Below are 26,919 nucleotides of genomic sequence, written 5' to 3'. Positions count from 1 at the left end.
CAGTCTGAGTCTGAATTACTTGAATGTTTAATCCAGTTGGCCAGAAACAGAGATAAAAGTGTAGAATTCCATGGTGGTGTGAGATGGTATTCCGTCTGAGCTCTGCACCCTTGGAGTGACTGCATGCTGACACTGCCCTTTTCAGCCATCTTTCTCATCCATGAAAAGGAGCAAGAGACTGTCCGGTTCCTCCAAAACACCAGCTCATGCGCCATTCACTAAATATCTCTAATCCACAACATCAGATGGCAGGTTTAGCAGTGGTGGCTGCATTCAGTGGTACTCCTCCTTGCCTATTCGGGTTTTGTAACTTGCCTTCTTGACAAGATCGAACTAGAAGCTAGCCTCTTATCCAGCGCTCCATCTGAGGAGATGAGTATCTGCTCTCTCTTACAGGCCCTTCTGACAAAGGTGACCTACAAGCACTAGCTAGTAGCATTATTGCTGCCTCGTGGAGTTCCCCAAAACCACCAAAGGGGGAACTGTATGGAACTTATTTACACTTAGCTAAAGTGTTATTGTAATACTCATTCAAATAACCCCCTGCAGCAATTAGTTCTGATTGAACAAGTCTGTCACTACTCCCTAGGAATACAAGCAGGATTGATACTGCTCAGTTGGGCAAATCCCTTGTCCGATATCCCTTCCTGAATAGAGGACCAAGTTACTCGTTCAACTAGTGCTGTGTCCATGGGCCATGTGTGTGCATAATTTTAACTAATAACAACGTTGTTATTTTGGTGTTAGGTGGAGGGTTGTAACATTTCTTTGTTTTGACTTGAATACTGTCTGAGTCCAATCAAATTTTGATTTTTTTTTTTGATACAGCATACTGTCTGGGGTCACTCTATACCAAGTTCCCTGGGAACTCTTCCCATTACTCAAATCCAGTGCTAGCTTAGTCTCTCGTGCTTTACTTGCTGCTGTTTATACCCTCAGGGACTTCCAAGCTAAGTTCCGGTTACTGTTGGCGCCCTGGGCTGCATCTCACATACTTGTGTTGGCACATACCTAGCCTATTTCCTCCACCCAGAAAGATGGGATACTTTTTTTTTTTGCCCATGAGGTGTCCATAGCTAATGCTCATCAAGAAAACCGGTAAAAAATTATGAGCTGTTGGTACAAAACCCTGCAGGTCCCACATAGGATTGACCCATGAATCTCCCCTATGCTGGAGGTGCCAACAAGATGCTAGTTCTCTACTTCAAATTTTCTGGGACTGCCCCCATCTATGGGATTTCTGGACAAAAGTCAAAGCCACTATCCATAGGGTGAAAGATGTGTCTTTTGCAGATAATTTGTTGGCCTTTTTGTTACATGTCACTCCGATGTGAGTTATGCACTACAAAAATGCTCTTCTCAAGCATTTCCTCAGTGCAGCCAAGGCCTACATACTGGTCAAGTGGAAAGCCCTCTCCACCTACTATAAAGCAGTGGCTAGATCGAGCGGACATACAGTTAATAGAGCAATTAACAGCTGACCTGAAAGAACAATCAGAAAAACAATTCAAAATTTGGACATCCTGGTTTCTATATGGGGTAGTGAGGCCCTCCGGGGAGGTGAGCCCCCCCCCCCCCCCCCCCCTTCTCTCCACCCACCACTCTTTCCCTGGTCATTGCACTTTATTTTTTGCCTGTTCCACAGAAAATGGCAGATGGCGCAGCGGTTACTCCTATGGTTTCAGTTTATAGCTTATTGTTTATAGGTTTAACTGTGATAGAGCTACGTCCTTAATGTTTAGAAATGAAACAATGAAACTGATCTGTAATGCTTGTCTGTCAATGAATCACATGTGTTTGTTACTATATGTTCCATTCTGTTGGTGTTTCAAAGCAGAGTTCTGACGATTTTTTTTTTTTCAGCTACAAATACTGCAGCTTCTGACTTTTAAAATATGGACACTTACCTGTCCAGGGTGCCCGCGATGTCGGCACCCGAAGCCGATCTGTCCCTCGGATGCTGCTTCCGCCGCCATGCAGCCTTGCAGCTTCACTTCCCGGTTCCCTACTGCGCGACTCACGCTGCACGTTCCCACTGGTCCCTGCTGTCTCTTGGGACCCGTGTGTCTCCCAGAAGACAGCGCGGGGGGAGTGGCGTAGATACCTGCGGATGGCGCGGGTATCTATGCCCGGAAGTGGGAACAATATACCTGTCTTAGACAGGCATCTGCTCCCCTCTCTGCCCTGAAAGGTGCCAAATGTGACACTGGGGGGGGGGGGGGGTATTCCGAAGAGCGGAAGTTCCATTTTTGTGTGTACCTCCACTCCTCTCTAAGCTCTGCAGAGTTTTCAGCTTCCAACCCTGTTTTTCTGACAGCTCAGACATGCTTTAAAAATTCTGCACTTTGAAAGCCAGTAGAGAAGACTGCAGATAATCAGGTACAATGTATGTAGGAGGATCCCCTCTCCGATCGGTACAGAGAGGGGAGGGAGGAACCGGCGTCATGACGTGATGCCGGTTTGTTTACATGTGATCGCTCCATCATTTGACGGAACGATCACGTGGTAAACGGCCGCGATCAGCGGCTATTTACCGTGATCCGTGATGCGGACCCGGCGGTCACAGATGTTCCCGTGTGCGCGCCACATTCTGGAATGACGTCCATGGTTGTCCACCCAGAACTAGCCGACCGCGCTGTTGCCGTCTTTCGGCAATGGCCCGGTCAGCAAGTGGTTAATAAGGACTTTAATATTGAACTATCAAATGTATACGCTGACATGTTTATGAATATTATGCTGTTTTAAATGTTATGTGTGACTCTGTTTTTAAATTTAAGTATAGGGGGGGCTGGGGGGGATTTTGCAGCACAGAAGGTTTTTCACCTTCGTGCATATGCATGAAGGTGAAAAACCTTAAGACTTTAGAACCACTTTAAGTTAGCAGTAATCTAGAGGCAGCTGTACTGTCTACTAATATGCTGTCTTTTAGACCCCCTTTCACACTGGGGTGGTTATCAGGCGCTTTAGCCCTGGAAATGCTAAGCACCTGAAAACCTCCTCCCATTCATTCCAATGTGTCCTTTCACACTGTGGCGGTGCTCTTGCGGAACGTTCCGAAAAGTCCTGCAAGCAGCATCTTTGGGGCGGGTTGGGAGCGCTGTATTTAGCGCTCCCAAAACCATGCTGATAGCCCCCGATGTTAACCCCTTCCCTGCCAGTGCCATTAGTACAATGTCAGTGCATATTTTTAGCACTGATCACTGCAATGTCACTGGTTCTCAAAAAAGTGTCAAAAATGTCAGTTAGGTGTCCGATCTGTCCGCTGCAATGTCGCAGTCCTGCTAAAAATTGCTGATCACCGCCATTGCTAGTAAAGAAAAAAGAAAATGCCATAAATCTATCCCCTATTTTGTAGACACTATAACGTTTGCCTGGTCAGGAAGTGGGTGAATTCTTCTGGGGCTGAAGTGGTTAATATGTCATCAGTAGCTAATAATAATCTAATTCTAATCTGCAGTAGCATGGTAATTAGGATTGACTTCTACTAGTAATTCAGCAATTTGCAGTTGTTTTGGGGTGTCAGGTATACCTTTTAGACAAGAGCGCTATAAAACAACAGATTGGACTCATTTTTTGGGGGTGCATTGCAATACCCACCAGTGTAATCAGCACTAGTATACTCAGAATGTTTCCACCTTGTAAACTATTCTTGCAGGTGAACAAGCACTGTTTTGAAAACAAATTGGTATGAACAGGGATGTAGTGGCACTGTGCGCAGATTATTCCCCAGATAAGATGGTTAGCCAATTGGAAAATGTGCCAAGAGACTGGCTAGATATAACCAATCATCTTTCTTTTTAGACCCAAATATAACCCAGCCACCTTCCGATAAAAGCTCATCAGCTGAAGCATCACCAACACACCGAGCTCGTCCACACACTCCCCTCCTACGTACACCCGTATTATATCAGGATCTCGCCACTCAGGTTCAAGCCAGCGCAATGGCAGAGGTGAGTTCTGTATACAGCACATCATACAATGTATAATAGACATCCCTCTGGCGTTTTGCACCCCACTCATCAAGTAACATATATTTTTTTCTTTTGTTGCACTTGGGTGAAATAAAAGACTCTGCCAGCAAAGTCTTCCTGGAAAAGGTCACCTGAAGGGCCAACTTTGGGTTAAGTTAGTAAGTGGCATTGGCTAGAAATTTAAAGAGCTGAATGTAGTATATATATTAAACTCACCATGATGATTAAATTCTCAATGGTAATGCCCATTGCTACAACTCCCTGGTGTGGACTTATACATTGAGAAAAAGAGATTAAGAGAAGGAGGAATGATCAAAGGGTAAAATCTAAGAAAAGGAGACGAAAAGAAAGAGGAGACCATAAACACCACTTGTTATCCAATTGCTGCTCATCAGCACTTAGCCAAATACACGAGAACGAGTATATTTTGTATACATCCACATCTCATTACTGTGATTGTAAATTTTATCCATACTGCCCGTATTTAGTAAAAATGGTCATATTTATTATTCCACTGGTGTCTCCATTCATCAGCCTCCGCGATTAACTGAATTTGCTTTTGAGCTGCCGATATAAAACCAACATGCGGCTAGTAAAGTCAGTTCTGAGGTAGTGTTTTAAAAAGCACTGAAGCCTATCAATCAACATAGTAAACCCAGGCAATTATCATTTCTAAAAGGAGAGGTCAGCAGAGCAATTGCCTTTTACTATGATCAGTTTTACTACCACTTAGATTGCCACTTACCTGCTAAATCTGGAGTTGTGCTTTGGTATAGACCAAGGAACTTTTAGGCCTCATGCCCACGGGCGTTTTTACAGCCGCTTTTAGGAGCATTTTTCACAGCTTAAAAACGCCTTTGCATGTTAGCCTATGGCCTCGTGCCCACCAAGGTTACTGTGATATGCTTGTTTGTGCGAGTGGCGCCCTGTGAGTGACAACGTTGTCCACTCCTTTTTAACCCACATTTTTTATAGATGTTTGGAGGGATGGGCCATTGTGCCTGCCAATGTATTTGAGATTTTTTTTGCATATAATAAAGTTAAAACCATTTAAAACTATACAGTTGTTGGTTCTCCATATACAACTCTTGCCTTGGGGGGGGGACCTCATGGTACCCCCACATTTTCCTCTTCCCTTGTACCTTGAATATTTCCACAATTAGCCCACAGTTGCGGAGGCACCCCGCATATATGGGCAAATCGGTTTAAGTGTAATACTGACTTTTTATTGGTATGAGATCTATCTGTTATTGTGTTTTTTTTCAGTTGTCATTAAGACACCTCTTTATGTGCTTTGAGCCATTCCTTTATGGGACTTGTATTGTTTGATATCATTCCTACTATTTACAGATATTTTTCTTCTAGGTTATGGCTGCTTGTTCATATGACATAAAGAACCTGTTTAATGGCCAGGCAGCAGCAGGTTGGATGTAAGTTCTTATTACAATCTTGTCTTCTTCTGCTCCTCTTTTACTTACACTCATTTGCAGATATCACATTTTGCATATACTGACACCTTACAGCTAGAGAGCATAGCTGTACTGTTTAAAGAAAGTACTATTCAATGATTCTCACAACAATATTGGTGCGAGTTATGGATCAAAGCCAAAATGTATATTTTGCATACAGACATTACATATATTTTAAATGCGTCTGTGACCAGGCTATGTACATTCATATATTTATATTTTCTTACCAAGCAGTAAATAACTTTAAAACAAGCCCTTACTAACCTCTGCACGAGCAGGTACTGTGGGAGCAGTTCATCCTCAAAATTCAAAGCAGGAGCACTGAAGTGGTTGGCTCCTCCCTCTCAAAGCATCAGTGTTTACATTAGTTATTAGAAGGCTGCTAAGTCACTGCTGAGAGGGGGAACAGGATGAGCTAGGCCGCTAACAGAACTATCACCGTGTTCATCTGATTGCGGGCCCATCCTACTGGCCCCTGAACGTAAACAGTGACCAGGTGCTGTCACTGAAAGTGTGGACACGATTGAGCACATTCCCAGCATAGAACGCATATATACCAATCAGCCATAACATTATGGGCACCCACTTAATATTAAGTAGGTTTTGCCCTTTTGCCCCCAAAAACACAAAAGGTGTGCTGTGGTATCTGGCACCAAGCTATCAGTAGCAGATCCCTGAAGTCCTGTAAAGTTGTGAGGTGGGGCCTCCATGGATCAAACTTGCTTTTCCAACACATCGTACAGATGCTTGATTGAACTGAGATCTGGAGATTATGTAGGCCAAGTCAACACCTCAAACACACCTTCCTCCATAGTTCAGTTCTGATGCTCACTTGCCCACTGTAGGTGCTTTTGGCTTTGGACACGACGGGTTGGTATGGGCATCCTGCCTGGTCTGCAGCATTAACGTTTCCATCAATTTGAGCTACAAAAGCTCTTCTATTGGATCAAACTACACGGGTCAGCCATTGTTCACCACGTACATCAGTGAGCTTTGGCTGCCCATGACTGCTGGTTCACCGGTTTTTCTTCCTTGGACCACTTTTGGTATTTTCTGACAGCTGCAAACCAGGAACATCCCACATGAGCTGCAGTTTTGAATTTGCTCTGACCCAGTCGTCCAGCCATTACAATTTGGCTCTTGTCAAAGTCGCTAAAATCCTTACACTTGCCTGTTTTTTCTGCTTTCACCACCTCAACTATATACTACCCACTTTCATATGCCATTGTCAAAAGATAATCAATGTTATTCACTTTACTTATCAGTGGTCATAATGCTGTGGCAGCACAAAGGTGAGCTTTAAAGTGATTGTAAGGGCACTGGGTTTTTTACCTTCATGCATTCTATGCATGAAGGTAAAAAAAAAATCTGTGTGCATCAGCAGCCCCCCGCCCCCCCCCCCCCAATACTTACCCCAGCCCCTCTTGATCCACAATGTCCATGAGAGCCTTGCCTCTCTGAGTACTCACACTCCTGATTTGACTTTTGACAGCAGTGGGAGCCATTGACTCCCGCTGCTGTCAGTCACAACCAGTGAACCAATCAGGAGGGGACGGGGCTGAGTCGTGGCTCTATGTGTGAATGGACACACAGAGCCGCGGGTTAGAAGCGTGCCTGCTTGGGTGCCCCCAGAGAAACCTGCTTGCTGTGGGGGCACTCGGCAGGAGCCAGGAGCGCTGGCATGGGACCCGAGAAGAGGAGGATCTGGACTGCTCTGTGCAAATCCATTACACGGAGCAGGTAAGTATAATATGTTTGTTATTTAAAAAAAAAAAAAAAAAAAAGGCTTTAATATCGCATTGACCTGCTGCCAGATATATACATACAGGCAGCGGGAAGGGGTTAAGGATTAATAGCTTCACAGTATCCTCAGCTACAAAAATCAGTAAGGGCTTGTTTAGGGGGCTCATTCACGCCATAATGTGTGTAATATAACATCACTACACACATTACAACACATTAGTTGAGTGCATGACAACACAACATCTATACTGTATATGCATTGAGATTCAAAGTTACTTGCACCAATGCACATCTGCAATGCACCTGCCTTTTAGTGCACTGCACCACACAGATGCATATGCTGTGCTTTGCCCTGCACTGAAGGATATCGCCCAGAATCTATTTTCTCCTGCATTGAGGTTTTATATACGTTTTTGGCTGCTTGTTAGGAATATGTAAATATACCAATGTCCATAGTCCAGACACAGGTTTACTTTAAGAGTAGTTCCTAAATCAGGAAGGCTGGCAACTCGGATACTCTTGAATAAAAGAACTTTATTGGTTACATGGGTACAGGCTATATGCTGACACGTTTTGGCTATGAAGCCTTCATGAAAGCATTTTAAGAGTAAAACCCAAAACTGAACCCATACACATGTATTCCATATCAGCCACTACGGGGAGTGTTTATAATTGATATTATTCAAAGTTAGGTGTAACAGTAACTAGAACAGTGCAGCTTTTACCTACGAGTTTGGGGTTGTGATGACACCTTAATCTAAGGAAGCAAAGTGAGCAGAAAAGAACAAGTGCGAACAATGGGCACTATTTTTGAGTAGTTATATTCTATTTCTTGAAACGCATAACCAAGCTATCAATCTGATTGCAACAGTTCCACTTGATAACTATACAGTCGCTAGAGCCCACCTTAATGCATACAGCTTCTGCCCCTGTGGATCAAGATATCTCATCTACCACTCCAACCGTTATACACAAATCTGCAGACAAGGGAGCAACATCATAGACATCCAGGGGGAGATTTACTAAAACTGGAGTGTGCAAAATCTGGTGCAGCTCTACAAAGAAACCAATAAACTTCCAGTTTTTTTTGTCAAAGCTTAATTGAACAAGCTGAAGTTAGAAGCTGATTGGCTACCATGCACAGCTGGACCAGATTTTGCACTCTTCAGTTTTAGTAAATTGGCCCCCCAGTGTCAAGATCCCACACTTACCTTTGTGAATTATTTCTCGTGCTTGGATATATTACATGTATGAAACCCCCCCCCCCCCATATCTATCACTGTACCTGCCTCACTATTGTATTTTTATATCCACAATAAAAAACATTGAACGAGAAAGATGAGGCAAGTCATTATTACTAATTTCTTTCTGTTTAGTTTTCTGCATATGTGAGAATTAGGAACTCACCAAGAAATGTTTTCAGAGGCTCTATTCTGACAACATAAAATAAGGGGGCCACAGAGATGTGTTTATTCTTTTGTATGTCTGTTTCATGCTTTGGTGTTTCTCTATTACAGATACCAGGTAACAGAGAAGAATGTATTGGTATACTACAAGGCCTTCTCGTCACCAACAAAGCATGGCTTTATTGGAGCTGGGGTCATTAAGAGGCCTCTATATAATGTCTGGGATATGGTGAAAGATGTTCATGCGAGGAGACTGTATGACAAGTCCATTCTAAGCTCTTGTGTACATCAGAGAGTGAGCAGCACTGTTCAGCTGGGTAAGTGACTTATTTAATTTTACAGAAAAATATGCTGTAACGAGCCCCTTGCTCGCTCGGTTCCACTCTCCCGACACTCCTCTGCAGCTATAGAATCAGATTGCAGATCGCAACATCTGATTGTTCGGTCATCCAATGCTCCGGGATTAGAACTACAGCTATGTGCCGTTCTAACCCAGTTGTGATAGCTCAAAACAAACACCAGGCAGGCTGTATGTAAGTTCAACCAGGAATCTTTTATTGGAAAATACAGGCCCTTTTATACACTAATAGTGGAGGTGCATACCTCCGGCTCATATTACTCTGAACATACACCTGTGACCAGAAACCTAATTAACATGGGCTAATTAACTAATCCCTTTAGACAGCCTAGATCAGTGTTTCTCAACTCCAGTCCTCAAGGCGCACCAACAGGTCATGTTTTCAGGATTTCCCTCAGATGAAAAGGCTGTGGTAATTACTAAGGCAGTGAAACTGATCAAATCACCTGTGCAAAATAGTGGAAATCCTGAAAACATGACCCGTTGGTGCGCCTTGAGGACTGGAGTTGAGAAACACTGGCCTAGATGACTCAGACATGACCTTTAGGCCAGACTGGCCGTCTTGCAGCTTAGAAAACACAATCAACATTATCACAATAGCAGAGTTAATTAACACAAACAACAATAGGGATCTAATGACTCTTAGATCCCATACTAGAGACTTATTTACAATACACATTTTAGCAGACAACAGACAGGTAGCTTGAATTGATGACATTAGCATTTAACAGTAGGAGTCCCAACGGTATGAATCAGTCACTATTCCAATATGGCAAATCCAGGGTAACCAGAGTCTGTGTGTCCTGGGGGACCAGGACCCGAATCCACAGTAGTACCACCCCAAGGGTCCCCAGGCACACAGCTCACAAAGAGCACCGCTCCCCCAAATGCCAGGGCCCATGATCGATCGGCAAGAGGCTAGCATTCAGTCCCCTCCAAAAGTCTCTCTCCCGGCTAGGTCTGTCACATATGCCAGGAAATATCTCAAATTTTCTTTAAACCGAGAGGTTAAAGGTCATATCTAGAACTGGGTCCCAACTGGTAGCTCATGATTGCAAAAAGCCTATTTCCATATAGTGAGTATCTGCCTCAGTTAATAGCACCTGATCACTTTCCATCCTTTTGCAGTCTGCATATATCACTTCTGGCAGTTTTCACTGATGATGGTTTGTAGCAAGAGATATACAAATAAACCGCCCCTGAATCTCTTACTCCACTGCGCCAAAGAAAAGTGCAAAGCTATATAAAAGATGTGTAAATCAATACAAAATGTGTGTACATACACAGTGCACAGTGAAAAAAGCTGCCACTTAAATAAACGTAAACTGATCAGAATCCCAAAACTATACCTCTCACACGTGTACAGATAGAGATAGCGGCGCTAATATAAATCGTGTAAAATAATGGGTCAGAGCAGCATAATGCCTATGACCCTCTACTTATACATAAAAATAATAGTGTCATGAAAAATTTTATTTTTATCATGGAAATGCCTTCAGTACGATTCCAGGGTATGCTGTCTGCTGAGAATCTCGGGAAACACAGGGTCTAACAGTGCTGGTTTCTTTGTGCCATGCAGGAGATGTTGGCACCTAGGTGCACCAACCTATCGCCAGAATTGAGACTACTGGTTAATGAGAAAGATTGTCTCAAAGGAAGACTGCAGTTGCGAGTAGCATCCTCAACATCATCCAGCATACAGGGAGCAAGCCACTTATCTTGTCAAAGCTTCCCAGAGGTGAAGGTCTTACAGCCACCTAAGCAATATCAAATGGAGTCAAGGTCAAGGAACCGACTCACTGTTAGATTTTTCAAAGAAATAGAGGCCAGCTGTTCCTGGGAACCAGACTCAATCCCTAGACTTGGGGACACCCCTACAGGTAGAGTTCCCTCAGGATGTGTGGAGATACCACCCCATTAATCTTAAGACTGAGGGGGTCACTTCAAATCCAGGGTGAGAGGTTTGAAAAAGGCGCTCAGTGCAAATGGTGAGGTAGCATTCAGTGCTTCACCCTGACCAGCCTTCGGAGACAGGAACGCACCTGGGACTTGGCTCTGGACTTGAAAATTGTTTTTCAGCAAACACATTACACAAGGGTTTGTAAAGCACCACAATGCAGAGTGCAGTGTCTGAAGGTAATTTTCCAGGCTAGCCCCACATGTCTAGTTCAGTGGGGTCTGGGTATAGCCGCCAAAGCTAATTCTGAGAAAATTCTGACCTGGATAGCTGCTATATAGAGACTTACCCAAGCAGCAGTGTAGTAAAGATTCTTGACTGAAGCATGACTATAGGAAGGGGCTGGCTTACAACTGTTCTGTTTGCCAGTGTCCTACCTTCCTGAATCCGTTGAGGAAAGAGGATAGATAGCTCTGGACCAGTAGGGTTGTCCAGCTGGTATGGTTATCTTAATCTTAGGGTATTGATGTTGGTATAAATGATTTGGTACGTGGACAGGCAGCCTATACAATCCAGAGAATCTCCAGTGTTTCCTTGGCTTGTAGTGTAATGTAACGAGAATTGTAATTGAAATTCCACACCACTTTCACAATAGTGACTACTAATATTATTGTTACTACTATCATATTAATTTTTATGATTGTGTAATGTATGGTTCAAGTTATACATATCAGCTTTGAGATTTATTTAACCCAATTTTTTTATACATTTGTTCCTATTAGGTTAACCTATCACCCAGAGTGAATCATTTTATTAATAGTGCCAATTATTAATGTTAGTGTGGTTTTTTTTTGTTTTTTTTTTCCATTTTTAAAACAATATAGATTAGTACTCATGTTCTCATTTTTGAACATTCATTTTGACACTCCATATACTATTGAATATTTGGTTTTAATCATGACCCCGTGCAGGGGATATTGTTTTTGATATCAGATTGATATGGAGATTTTCTTATATTCTTTCTAGCCCTGATGAGGGTGGCGCTCTTGGACCCCCGAAGTGCATTGTCTACTTTTTGGATTGTACTCCTAATTTGTAATAGAGTGAAGTTGTGGACCTCTTAGCAATGGTGTGGCACTTCAAATTCAATTCTCATTACCTTCCTAAAACTTGTTTCTGAATTTCTGAGTCCCTCAATGGACATTGGAGAAATATACTGGTGTCTGCCACATTTACAAACTCCTTGTCTGAGTCCATGATACTGACTGACAGCACAGCTTATGGGGAAGTAGAGCGTGAAAAGTTTCCACTTATCGCTGGAAAGTGAACTGCTTTTCCATGTTCAGAATAATCAGTCATAGCATGTTGAGGAGGAGTGGGAGATACAGTAGAATTAATATCACCACATATAAGCTAGGCAGAGATGTAAAAACAGTATACATTTTTTTTTTTTATTAAAGTTTTCAGATCATAAAAAAAAGTTTAATTTGTGGTTTAGGCTGTTTTAGAGGTATGCTGTGATAATTTATTTGACTTTCCATTACACATAGGCAGATTTACCACTTAAAAAAAAAAACCAGTGGCTGGTAGAACAGGATTTTAACCACTTGTTGAGCGACCAACACTTTTACTGATGACCAGCGGCTTGACCAGGCACCGCGATGTACCAGTACATCACCCCACTCATGCGCACTGTGCACGCCCTGCGACCAGACAAAGCGGATAGCGTTGTTCGGAATTGGGATGCTCTGATCGGCCCAGCTACCATGTCATCGCCGTGCAATCACATGTCGCCTAGTAAACAACAGTCATGAATGGAATCCATTCTTGACATCATTGTGATAATCTGTGATTTGGTCACCAGTGATCACATGGTACCTGGCCCATGTGATCGCTGTGGTTAATCAGTAAACAATGAGTCGTGAATGAAAGCCATTTATGACAGTTCAAACGATTGCTGTTACAGTGATCACCACTGTAGCAAGCAATCAGTGTTAAAAAAAAAAAAATAAAATAAATCCCTGATCCCCCCCCCCAAGTAATACAGTGTCACTATGGTGACACTGAACTAGTCTGATGAACTAGTCTACGTAAAGAAAAAAAAAAGTTAAAGAAAACAAAAAATGTTAAAAATATTAATAAAAAAAATATTTATTTTTTACATACTGTGACCACCAGTCAGTATCCCTGATCACCATTACAGCACTGGTGCTAGTGTGTGTGTGTGTGTGTGTGTGTGTGTGTGTGTGTGTGTGTATATATATATATATATATATATATACACACACACACACACACACACACACACACAGTGGGGACGGAAAGTATTCAGACCCCCTTAAATTTTCACTCTTTGTTATATTGCAGCCATTTTTTTCCTTATTAATGCACACACAGCACCCCATATTGACAGAGGTCGTTTTAGGGCCTCCCGATATTATATTGGCAGTCAGTACATTAGGATTGATCAAGTTTCAAATATATATACTAGGGATGCACCAATACCATTTTTTTTTTTTTTACAAGTACAGATACTTTTTTTTTTTTTTAAATACTCGCCCATACCAATTACCGGTACCTATGGCCATAGAATGATTGTGCTCACTCCGACATTTGCTGCAATACCCCAGTTATGTGGCACAGTTGTAAACGATTGCACCACACAAGTGAGGTATCACTGAACATCAGGAAAAAACACTAATTTTTTGCCCATCGCTCGTGGTCATTTCTAAACTAATAACCTATAGAGGGATTTAAAGCATTACCTCTGGACAATTTTGGGTACTTAAATGTATCTCTGTTTCATAGGCACACCCAATTTTAGGGCTTGACATGTTGGGTATCTATTTACTCATTGCAGTTTCACTGTTTATATTTTACTGAAAAACTGAGTAATATATTGTTAAATTAACTTCAGTGTATTTACTGAAAATTTGTGTTTGATAAACGTGTACTAATATCATGCGACATAAAAACTATCGCCATTTTTTTTCTTCAAGGTCTTTGTTTTCAGAAATATATGTGTGTGGAAGTGAAGTAATGTTCAGGCCTAAAGCATGCATTTTACATGTGTGCTAAAACTGAAAAAGAGGCTCTGGTAGCGAAGTGGTTAATCATTTACTTGCAGTTACTCAGTAATTGTTTTGCAAATGATTGTAGTATTTTTTTTACAATAAGCTAAAATGTCACTGTGTGTCTAAATATCAGGCTATAATCTGAACAGAGTTAAGTGAATTCAATCTCACAATCATTCAAAAACTAGACTGTGCTGCACTTTTTCAATACATGCATAATATATGAAGTTTGTTGTCTCATTGTTCATTTTCTTTCTGTAGTCCATGTGGTGATGGATATGTCACTTTGTTACCTAAAGCAACCCAGGGATTTCTGTTGCATCACTGTGGAGTCCAAAGAGGTAAGTGCTGATTTGCTATAAAGACTTAGGCCTCTTTTATGAGGATGGACCGAGTGGGTCCGCCTGTCAGTTTTTCAGGCAGACCTGATCTGGCCCATCCACTGCTCTCTATGGAGCAGTGGATGTCAACGGACATGTGTCCGCTAACACCTGCCAACATCCGATCCAATCTTGTCTGCTAAGAACAGCCACATGGGGATCCCCATCTGTCTGGTGGATCGGGTCAGATGGAAATGAACGGGCGGTCCGTTTCCATCCAACATCCCAAGGAGCACAGAGCTATGCAGACCTGTCATCTGCCTGCTCAGCGGGCATCAGTAAAGAGATCCCCTGCTGAGCAGGAAAGGGGGGGGGGGGGGGGACAAGGGGGTTTGAGTGAGGCACCTGGTTGCAAGAAAGTAGATAGGTGAACATTAATAGAGTTTATTGATTGCCATAAAGTACACATATCAGATAAATACAGATAATAGGATAAAAAGGTAATACAGTACATGAGATAACTTGAATATCACGTAATATGGCAAACAAAATAATGAGAGTTCACCGGAATCAAGGTTTGGGTAAAATCATAATATATGATAATGCCTGCAGGGCCTATGGCCTCATTGATCCTGAGAATGGTATTCAAAAAGCTTGACAGTAATGTGGGTATGGATGATGATATGGCAACTCTACACGTTTCATGGCTGGAGGGCCACTCATCAGGAGCAAGCAACATGATGTATCTATGAATAAACAGATGAACTTAGATGATATGATAAGGGCAAACATGGACAGGAGTGGGGCAAAAACCTCCCTTGCCCCCCCCCCCCCCCCCCTTTCTTGACCATTACAGGGATGGAAATGTATGACCCTTCCGGGCCATAGTTTCAATTTAAAGTCCCAAGGGTTGGAATACATAGCCTTACCAGGTCATAACTTAATTTAAAGTCCCTAACAAAATATATATTTCTTCTACTTTATACCCTGCTGAGCAGGAGGATTCCGCCAGTGTGATAGGGGCTTTAGAGGTTTGTTTCAAGTGAAATTTAGCTCTACTACAGTGGGCATCTTGTTTTCATTTTAATAAGTTAACTATGTTTTAGGTGTGGTTGCCATACCATACAAGGCTGCCTTATACAGTTCCTGTAAACAATGCTCTGATTAGTTGCACCACTCACAAGTATTAAGCTGGGAGGGTTTGGTAAATGCAGCATCTTCATGGTATTTGTAACCCAAATTAGGCGAAGAGCTTGGTAACATTTAGTCTATGGTGACAGCCTTAAAATGTCACAGATACTACCAGACTAAATGGAATCACATTGCTTTAGGTCTAAATATTAAACAGATGGTATTAAGAGCTAATTAAATTAAGATGGTGCTGACTTTTTTCTACCATCACTGACCAGGTCTGGTGCAGTGCTGGTGGGACATATAAATCTATCTGATTAAATGCATGATAAGATGGGTTGGGGTTTCTTAATCAGTGCACAAAAGTAGTTATACCTTAAAGAAGAACTCTCATTACGATTTTGTTTTTACATTGTTCTGCTCCCGTGGGACAAAGTACATGTAGTACTTAGTCCCATATAGCTAGGTGCTTCCCAAATCAAGTTATGAGGTCCAGCCTGCTCCCCTCTCCCTGTGGCAGAGCAGACAGCTAGGAAGAAGACTCACCGTAACAGCAGCTTGTCTCAGCTCAGAGCACTTTACCCAGACAACCTGCAGGAAGAGGAATGCAGGGAGATGGGAAGCTGGACCTTCCCTTTCAGTATTCCTCTTGTCTTGGGAAGGCAATTTGAGCAGAGACAAGTTATCGTTATGATACATCCATCCTTCCTAGCTGTTGTCGGACTGCAGGGGAAGGGGAGAAGACAGGTCGGAAATCATAACTAAACTGAGGAAGCACCTAGCTACAGGAGACCAAAAGTACTAAATTTACTTTTTCCTTTGGAGGGCAGAAAAACACGATAGTTCTTTAAGCCAGTCATTTTTCTGGTGTAAGTAAAAAGAAGCACACTACACACATTCAGCTGTCCTCTGACAATGTGTTTGCATTACACAGGAGAAATGTTACAGCTTGTGCTTCCAGTCCGTGCATAACGAGTCTATGCCACGTCCTACTAAGGATGTTGTAAGGGGAGAGATCCTACCCAGTGCCTGGATACTGCAGCCTGATAACAGCAATGGAGAAACAGTCACACGGGTCATTTATATGGTCCAGGTAAGAACTACAAGTTGTACAAGTATAACCCCTGGTTTTTAGGAAACAAATTTTACAGTTACCAGTTTTACCCCATTATCTATGGGAGACAAAGAAAAAAACTGCTTTATTGCTGTATCAAATGTACAGTTCCTAGCCTAAGTGATTTGCATAATTTGGAAAGTTAATAGAGCAAAAGAGGACCGTCAACACCCCTTGGTATAGAACTATCAGGTATACGTAAAAAGTGCTATCTCGACTTGTCCTTTCAAACACACAGAATGACATTCATGGACAAAGAGGAAACATCATAGTGCACACTGCTATTTATTTATTTACAAGTAATAAAGTGTTCCACTCACCTTTATGACAAACAATGCATGTCACAAGCCCCAATCCGCAGCAGTTATTGGCCACGAAGCTCCTTTAATGACAACATGGGCTGGCCCAGTGTGATTTCAGTAGCCACGCCCAACTGATGCATTGCATCCCTCCAGACTGTATCAATCGTAGATACCTTATAAATTAAGGACAGATGGCTCTCAGCTCAAACCCAACTTAGCGCTTCCTCCTGAGTTTCGCAACGTAGTTGACTTGGTTCCCCACTAGTGACTGATAAATAAGCCACCCCCCAGGTGACATTCAGAGCTGGATAGCCTGCATGATGTGTGTATGCAGTAAAAAGAGTGCCTGGATAGAGGGGGAGAGGATGGAAGGTCAGCAGGGTAGTATACAGAAACCAGAATCAGTAGAGGACAGGGGTCAGCAATTTGTAGGTCAGTGTACTGTGGGTTAGCAGGGCTGTGTGTAGTGGGCAGTGTTAATTTTTGTCAAAGATTTAGTCAACAATGTTTTTACAGTGATGAAAGCGAAATGAAAAGTACAGCACATTTTCATCCACTGAAGAAAACTATGACAAAAATCAAATCCGTTTTCGTTAACGAACAAAAACTAGACGAAAACGTGAGGCAGGGACGTTTACCAACGTGAACTAACTTCTGGTTTTCACGGAGCTCCGCCTGCTTCCGCTCCCAGCAAGTAAGCGAGTTAGACTGTGTGCACACACTGCACTATGACGACTGCCAGAGACCAGAGAGAAGCACTGTGCAATACAGGCCAGGCAGGCCTCCCGAGTCCCTCACGAGGCGACCGCCAGGTACCCAGAGCAGACTGAGTGTGTACACTGTGTAGTACATTACAATTACAGCAGGTCTGAGGCCTCCCCCTCAATCTGTGTCTGTAGTACATGTTCAAACCTTAATACCATAAATAATAACCTATTCGATTTGTCACTTCAGCGGTATATAATGAGTTTGGAAATTGTAGAGAAATGCTTAAAGAATGCATTACAATTTATAACTACACCAATTAGATTTTAGAGGACTAAAATTTGTTTTAGTAGACTAAAAATATGTGCAGAAGATTAAAATGGGACTAAAACTAAAATGCCATTTTAGTCCTAAGACTAAAACTAAATCGAAATTTGCAGGCAAAATTAACACTGGTAGTGGGTCACAGGTGAGTGTGCAGGAGTCTGAAGGGCAGTGAATAGGGGTCACAAGGGCGGGGGACAGGGGTCAGCAGGGTAGAGGAAAAGGGTCAGTAAAATAGTGTACATGGGGTCAGCAGATCAAAGAACAGGAATCAATATGGCAGTGTTTTGGGGTCATGGCAGAAGTTATATCCTCTGTTGCTTTCTGCAGACACACCGCCTGCTAAATGTGACCCATTCAAGTGAATGAGGCTGCTCTGCAAGCAGCCCACAACTGTGTGCAATGCACACAGTTGTGGTGTGCTAGTGTGGGGTTTTAGGGGTTAAAGCAGGTGGTGATGAGGTGATACAACGCCCCTTCCCGGCCTGTCAAATGCTATCTGAAAAGTGATCTGAACGCAGATTGCTCTTCAGAGACCGAAGAACATGCGAACGGGCACCTAATAGGATAAGTAACAAAAAATTCCGCGCTAGAAGCATATAGGGATAAGCAGCAGTATACAGTGCGACAACACCAATCAGAACAAAGAAATTATAAACTGCGCTAAAACAAAAATCCTAAAAATAAAATGGAATGGTAGTATAACCTAACATCAGCAAATATTTGAAAATATTTAAAAATAATGATATAAAGTCCAACTCTTCAAAATGGTAGGATGTTCAATTTGAATGTGAGTAATAATCCAAATGAGCTATGATTGCTCTTACCAGAAGTATTAGTAATATGAGCGGATGGCAAAAACCCTGCCAGGGCCTTTAGAGTGGTGGACCAGTCAGCAGCGTCCGTCTTCAAATTAAAAACCCCTCAATGGATGCAGGAGAAAGAACAAACAAAAGAAAACTGGCCATAGTGTAGTATATCAAAATGTTAGGCATGGACAGACAGACATACCAAACACCCTGGTGTGCACATAACAACACCCAAAAAAAGGAGGGGAGGGAAGTGAAAAAACCCCACCACCGTGGCTGTAGAATGTGCTTACCGACTCACGGTGATAAGCAGGCTTTATATGAGTTGGAAGCGGATCAAAAGTAGGTAAGGAACACTTAGATACGTCCACATTAGCCTGAGGTCCACATCATCAGTACACAACCCAGAATACAAATGATAAGCTTTCCATGGTGAAGTACGTTAAATCAAGTTTAATAAATAAAGTATTGCACTTACAGGATAAAAACACTTGTATCGCGTAAAGTATAAGTTGCCGGCCGGCAAACAAACATGGAAGCGAAGCTCGTCCTACTTCCTGGTCTCGTGGTAGCGTCGCTGCGTGCGTACCCAGACGCGTTTCGTCATCAAAAGGACGTTCTCAATGGGGACCATGCCTAACATTTTGATATACTACACTATGGCCAGTTTTCTTTTGTTTGTTCTTTCTCCTGCATCCATTGAGGGGTTTTTAATTTGAAGACGGACGCTGCTGACTGGTCCACCACTCTAAAGGCCCTGGCAGGGTTTTTGCCATCCGCTCATATTACTAATACTTCTGGTAAGAGCAATCATAGCTCATTTGGATTATTACTCACATTCAAATTGAACATCCTACCATTTTGAAGAGTTGGACTTTATATCATTATTTTTAAATATTTTCAAATATTTGCTAATGTTAGGTTATACTACCATCTCATTTTACTTTTAGGATTTTTGTTTTAGCGCAGTTTATAATTTCTTTTTTCACCTAATAGGATGCTGGAGCTGGGCAGGATGGGATTAAAACAGAAGCATCACAACCCTGTCAGTAATAACCTCATCAGTTTTGCCAACTAACATGCTGTCAGCCATCCCCCAACAGTACTTCAGTTGTCCCTGACACCCCCGGTTCACATCTATGCGGTTTCCCGATAGGCAGCTTTACCTCCTAAAAATATAGGAAAAGAGTCCCTGCGTCTTTTCCAGAGATGCATCTGCATTGCTGCATTTCCTAAGCAGCAATGCATTTTTCTCTATGGGTGCAAGAAGACATGCAATTACATGCCTTCCTGCAACCGCATGGCCTAAGTGCTAACTGGACATGAAGCTCCTGGAAGAAGAGGGGGTAGGAGACAGATGGGGGAGAGGAGGGAGATGGAGACAGTTCAGTGAACTGCTCACTTATCCAAGGCTGGTAATTTACAGCTCACTCAGGGGTATCAATCATGCAGCCAGATGTGGCTGCCACTGCTGTACTTTAAATCTATCACCCACACATCTCTTTTCTCAGGCACAGCACTTGCTGCATGCTGGGGATTGGAGTATGGGCGGGGCAGACACAGAGAAATAAGGGTGGAAGGAGGCAGAACAGATAGATCCTTCTCTTTCCTCTCCTTGCACCTGGATCCACAGCCGGCATACCCCATTTTTTGGTAAACTTGCTTTTATAGGATAGTGTTCAGCAAACTCCCTTTTCAGGGTGAACTCCAGTCCACATACAAAACATTCTTCAAGTGAGGATGAATGGAGGATACTGAGGTAGATACCAAGACCCCAAACCAGTAATTTTGTGGCAAGGCGGTTCTGGTAATAGCAATTTTAATTTGATCCAAACCACTTAAGCCATGAAACCTACAAAACGCCTATTGCGTTTTAGATAATCCTGGGCCCTGTTGGTTTCTGGAGTCTCCTCATAAGATCGATCTTCTTTATCCTCCTGGGCCCCCACTTCTTTCAAATATGGATCCTCAATGTGTTTATCCTCCAATAGGGGTGGGAGGGGGCTCTAGGAGAACATTTCAGTTTACAACATACTGTAAATGGTCTAATGGAGAAAGGACACCAGCCAGCTGGTGTGAGCTGCCAATAAAAATTCCTTCTTTTAAAGCGAAAGAACTGCAAGAAAATTCTCCACGTGGGGTGGAAACCCCAATTAGGTGTAGTGAATTAGAGAAACCAATTAGAGCTGTGGTTAGATTGCTCTCTGCCCGATGGGGGAATTTGGGAACCAACCCCATCCCATTTACCTAGTTCTCTGCTCTCACTGACATGGCCTGCTGAGATTGCATGGCCCCTGAAGTGTATAACATATGGGCTACAGTCAGCTGAGAGATGCGAGCATAACAGCACGTTGATGTACCGCCTCCTCAAAGGTAGCACTGATAGAGAAGTTTACTTGCCTTGATCAGTGATCCACCCAGAAGATGTAGCACTGATGTGTCTCGAGAAATCCTGTGTCCAATCTTTGATTTATTTATTTATTTTAGGTACTTATATAGCGCTGTCAATTTACGCAGCGCTTTACATATACATTGTACATTCACATCAGTCCCTACCCTCAAAAAGCTTACAATCTAAGGTCCCTAACACACATTCATACACACTAGGGACAATTTAGATAGGATTAAGAAGTGTTGGTTTCTGTTATGGCCATACCTCGTCACAACTCTTCAATGTGGTTATTGCATGTGTGGTATATATTAAAGAATTTTCCTGTAGCATGTTTTTACAGCTTACAAAAAGGTATACATTTTGTTATAATTCGCAGCAGTGCTTTATAAGGTGCTGCTGTGCATAGTTTTGTATAGTTCTTTAAAAAAAATAAAAAAGCCCTGCAATCTGTGGCAACACTGCACTCCTTATATCCATGGCAGCAAAAAGGTTAAAAGAAAAACCGTTACATTGATGTATGTGGCCAGCCTTACATTTGCCCTTTTTTTTTCTTTCCAGGCTGATTTTGGCGCTCCAGCTATTCCCTCCAGGCTGCTTGGTGTGGTCAGCAAGCGGCAGGCTCTTGTGCTTTCAAGTCTGGCCAATTTCTTCTCTAGGTAACAAAACTGTATAAGCATCAGCACAAAGGATTGTAATAGTTCCAGAATTAGTGTCACAGAACTGTGATGGGATTCTCTTGACACCAAGTACAGTATGCCTGTAGCACACATTCTTATAGGATTTGGCAGCTATCAAGCTTGTAAGACAATCATTTCTTTAGTTGATTTTATTTTCTGTGGATGCTTCAAAAAGGATTTAAAAAACAGTTTTGCACACAGCATTATGAAGCCTTCATGAATGAGGACAGTGGTGCCTTGACTGCACAGAAGGACTTTAGTGTAGAGCAGAGACAGTTAAATTATAACTAAAGGTAAAACCTTTTTTTTTTTTCTTTTAGTTTTGGATGGAGTGGAGAGGGATAACATTTGTCAGTTTTGATTGCTGTCTGTGCCCCCATTAGGGAGATTCACCCACTATTTGTCCTGGTTACCATTATTAAAAGTAAAAGAAAATCCCCAATTTTGGGTTGTCCCCAGAAAATTAAGTGGGGAAATCTGCTATTCCAATGAGGACGCTAGTTGTGGTGACCTGGGGGTCCCCAAGGAATTCCCGTAGCCTCCCTGGCGGTATGATTATGTCAGATTTTTGCGTCTCAAAGCGGTACAATTATTTTGCATAGAAATTTGGCATTTTATATTGTAGGCCTGTAATTCTTAGCAATAACACACTTAAATCTGCCCACCAAGAGTCTAGTAAATATCCCGGGTATGATGAAGTTTGAAACACAAAATCATAAATTATAATAAATAATTATAAAAATAATATAATAAAATTAATTTCCCCACAAATCACTATCACGCAATTCTGCAAGTGTTTTAATTTACTATCACTGTTTTCAACTGGTCTAAAACCACTTTTGATTTAAAGGGACACTTTTTGGTTGCTATGGACAATCTCAAGTTTCCAGGCAGAAAGTATATATCATATAAAACTGCATGCAGGGCACTGGACAAAGCACTGGGGACAAAAGGGATGTGAAATAATTTCATACAGTAATGTAATCTGTAAGATTACAGTGCACTGTATATACTACGATTTTTCCGCAGGGCTCCGCCCCAGTGCGTCGCGACGCACGCAGGGAACGGAGCCCATGGACACAGCGGGGGGACATTGCAGGATCCTGGGGACAAGGCAAGTATACTGCACCAGGATCCTGCAATGCAATCCCGAGTGTGGCTCGGGGTTACCGCTAATGGTACTGAAATTTAACCCCAAGCCACACTCAGGAATACCACCAGAGAGGTTAATTTGCAAGGATTTCCTCTCACTTCCTGTCTTGCTATGGTACAGGAAGTGAAGGGAAATCCCCGCAATGAGACACAGATGGCAGAGGGAAAGAAAAAAAAAAAAAATATCTGACAGACAATATCTGAGGGTTATAACCCTCCCTTACTCTATCCATAATGCAAATAAAAGTTTTCCTACAGTTCTACTTTAAGGTTAGGTTACCCAGGAGTTGCCGTAATCACTCTGATTCTTCCCTATTGTTCTGGTTGCTATGAGAAAACAGATAAACCAACCTGTTTATTAATAAGCTGGGTTTAAGAAGTCATCTAATGAAATCCTTTTAGCATGCATCTATTTTGTGCAGTGCTTGCAGAATACAGGCTCCAGTCATTCTGACAATGCTATATGAAGGCTTCTGCAAATTAATCCACAGACAGGAAAAAAAAACTATTTATTAAACTGAGAACATTTCAACTTGTGTTGATATAAGCAAACTATTTATATTGCTTTCCACAAAAGCCCACTTGGTTCTCAGAATACCTAGACGGTGGCTGTGTCTGATTGGCTGCAACCACTTTTCAGCTGTCAATTTTCCAACAATCTCCTTCAGCTTTTCGATCAAGGGATGTCGGGCAGAAAGCAGCTGACAGGGCCCACGCAATGAGCAAATTTCAGCCTCTTCCTTAGGAACCAGCCAAAATACATACAGTGGGGGTTATTTACTAAAACTAATGGGTGCAGCTCTGCACAGAAACTAATCAGCTTCTAGGTTTTATTGCCAAAGCTTAATAATAGGCCCCCATTCTCATCTCCAGAGCCTCTACCAACCTCTGGAACACCCTACCCCAATCTGTCCACTTATAGGAGATCCCTGAAAACTTTGGCTAATAACTGAATCTTCTATTTCTCCCATAAGTTCATCCCTCGCAGGATTTACCTTTTGTTCCACCAGCCCCTCTTGATTAGATTGTAAGCTCCCAGGTGCAGGGCCCTCCTAACCCCTACTGTATCACTTTATATTGTAAAGCACTGTGTAAACAGTTGGCGCTATATAAATCACGTATAATACTAACTGAACAAGCTGAAGTTAGAAGCAGATTAGCTACCACGAACAGCTGAACCAGTTTCTGAGTGCTGGAGTTTTATTAAATCTCCCCAGTGTATGGACAGCTTTAATGTATCCCAGCTTACGACAGTCAATAACTAGATAAAAGAACACGAATGCACAATAATAAATGTGCAGTAACCCATAACAACCAGAACTCAACTCAAAACTGACTGCAATATTCGAAAATCAGATCTGGATCTGTTACTGCATGTAAGCATCGCCTTTCTCAATGCCTGAATTATTATACATCTGAAAAAGTTAATAAAAAAAAAAAAACCTAGAAGATATTAACCCTTTCCTGCCCAGCCCTGACATCCCTTGAACAGGGCCTTTACACCTAGGGAGTGGGAAGGACTACCTGATCATGTGACCAGCTGTCACATGATCAGGCGCTGGTGCCACCAGCTTATGATTTTTACTAAAGACTGCAGGCAGTCTGACAGCCCAGTCACTCTGCACAAAAACCTTGGCTGCCCATGGAAGTGAATGTGCATGTTGGAGGTGAATTCCACCTTCTTTGTTGCCACACACGTGTTATGTGGGCAGTGAGAGGTTCAGTTAACGCTGATGCAGCATAACAAACCATTTTATAGTAAAGCAGAGGGAGCCATTTCCAGGTTTGGCAAAGGTGCTATTTAGTGCATGCCAGGAAAGCCATACAGAGAAACTGCTTGGTTCTTCACCAATAATAGAAACTGCACAGCCAAATGATCTCTGCTCAATCAGATCTTAAGAAAAGTCTCCCATGCGTTAAATCATTTTTCCATTACATTCAAGCTAGCTGACAATCCATATGCATTGTATACTTATTTTGGGGGCCAGAGTTTATTTTTTTATGCAAAAAGAAAAAATGTGCACTTTTAAAATACTGTCCAAGGCACACATGAAAAAACTGTTTTAGCTGCAACTGGACAGGTGCTCTTTAAATGAGGGAGATTTCCAAATATAACAAGGTACCAATCAATGATGTATGTAATGCTGACTGTAAAATTAATTCTTATATGTAGGAGGACATTTTCTATCTAGGGTTGAGTTTTTCCTCAAATCACACCAGTCCATGTAAAGTGTTTTATTACCATCAGTAGACTGCATACAGGTAGCTTTGGAAAGCACATGGCTAGTTTGGTGGTGTACTGTATTACCAGACCAAAATGCTGTGTGGTCAGCTGAGCCACAGGCCATGTCCCCTGGAAGTAATAATGTGTGGACAGTAAAAATACTGCCATTGTCTATAGCAACCAAGCAGACTTCATTTTATAATCAAATCTAAACTAAGGAGACAAAACAAGAATGTATTTTACCTAAAGTTCTACGCTTCCTTCCTGTAGTTTTCAAAAATCAGTCCAATTGTTTACAGGCATACCCCGCTTTACGTACACATTGGCATTTATGGGATATCTTGGTTTCGACAGGGACACCAAACTTGCAGAGCTCCGAGAGGGTACCCAGGACTACAACATATCCGATTTTGAGGTTTGCCAGCTTGACTAGGTAATCAGTTATGCCTGTAAATGACTACTGCAATGCAGTACATGAATTGAAAAGTGAAAAAAGGGTATTGCTTTACTTTAAATACATGCTCTGTTTCCATTGTGTACTTAAAAGTGGAGTATGCCTGTATATAAAAGGTTGAAAGAACTGTTCACTGACTACAGGACAAGTATGCAGAGATAGGCTTCTGAATTTACTCAAACTCTTCTGACCTGCTTACTAGTTAGGGTTCAATGACTCAAATATTGAAGCCAGGGGAAGTGCCATTATTAGAAGAGGGATTAGAAATGACTGGCCCCATATTTTAGTCTAAAGATTTACCTAAAGGGTAACTCCACTTTCATGGGGGAAAAAAAAAAAAATATAGCGTATACAATTGTAATTGAATGTCATTAAAAAAATACCTTTCCAATCTCCAGCTAATTTTCTGTTAAATGCAATATGGTTACCTAGAGGTTTTCTGTATACAGAACGCCCCCAAAAACATTTCCTGCTTGTGTGATTGGCTCACTGATTTTCCTAGAAGTCTGCACTAAGATAGAATTCAGATTTCAGGCATCCCCCGCACCAAAAATGTAATTTTTGTTGAGATTCCCCCAATTGGAAATCATGTCTTTGCTCTCATAGCACTGTAGAACACAATTTTGTTATTATAAAAGGACAAACTTCACCATGTGGAAAGAATTCTGAAGGATACAGTCTTCTGTACAGCGAAAAGTTTATTTTTATATAAAATGTATACAGTTTTTTTTATGTTTACAATATAATTTATTTATATATGTATATGCTTGCTTTGGATTTACGTTTGTAATCTATCCCTGTATTAAAAACATGAATGCAAAGATTTGAATCCATTTGTGTGTGTGTATTTTGCTACAGCAATACAGTTCTTGTAAACAGATATGAAAATATAAATCACTTACATATATACATGTGTACAAAAATATACATCATTTTGGGTTCTAAAGTGTTAAAAAAAAAAAAATGCATTTGGTTTTATCCTTGGAACATGTAATGGAGACGTGAACATTGAAATCACTTTGATTCATGGCCCAACCTGAGACTGCAAGAAAAGAAGGACCTAAAATTACTCACTTAGCCCTGGTTCGCACTGGCGCGGCTTTGAAACTGCGCTACTTAGCCCCATACAGCAGATTCTTGCATCTGGAATGACAGGTGCATGCGAATATAGATGGCTGCTCAGCCTGTACAAAATAATGACAGCAGCCATTGCTGTTCGAACATAGCAGTACACCCAGCTTAGACACCTGTCCCTTACCTCAGGAAACCTCACTTGGTGTGCTGCTACATTGAGGGGAAAAAAGTATTTTATCCCCTGCTGAATTTGTATGTTTGCATCACTGACAAAGATATGATTAGTCTATAATTTTAATCATAGGTTTATTTTAACAGTGAGA

The 26,919-nt window shown here is 41.9% G+C and overlaps 1 protein-coding gene across 2 annotated transcripts in view; it reads left to right on the top strand.

The window, feature by feature from the left end:
- The window catches only part of STARD9 (StAR related lipid transfer domain containing 9), a 241,619-nt gene extending 215,268 nt beyond the window's left edge, over nt 1-26,351 (top strand). For both annotated transcript variants that reach the window (XM_073610372.1, XM_073610370.1), the window contains exons 28-33: nt 3,802-3,950; nt 5,337-5,401; nt 8,701-8,906; nt 14,180-14,259; nt 16,304-16,462; nt 21,574-26,351. In XM_073610372.1, coding sequence (XP_073466473.1) covers nt 3,802-3,950; nt 5,337-5,401; nt 8,701-8,906; nt 14,180-14,259; nt 16,304-16,462; nt 21,574-21,675 — 761 coding nt within the window. In that variant the 3' untranslated portion in view covers nt 21,676-26,351. The remainder of the gene's footprint in view (nt 1-3,801; nt 3,951-5,336; nt 5,402-8,700; nt 8,907-14,179; nt 14,260-16,303; nt 16,463-21,573) is intronic.
- Nucleotides 26,352-26,919: the final 568 nt, after the last annotated feature.

The sequence above is a fragment of the Aquarana catesbeiana genome, linkage group LG13 (assembly GCF_042186555.1).
Source record: "Aquarana catesbeiana isolate 2022-GZ linkage group LG13, ASM4218655v1, whole genome shotgun sequence".
In the NCBI taxonomy this organism is placed as follows: domain Eukaryota; kingdom Metazoa; phylum Chordata; class Amphibia; order Anura; family Ranidae; genus Aquarana; species Aquarana catesbeiana.
Note: the sequence above shows the minus strand (reverse complement) of the source record. Positions and strands in the feature narration are given on the sequence as shown.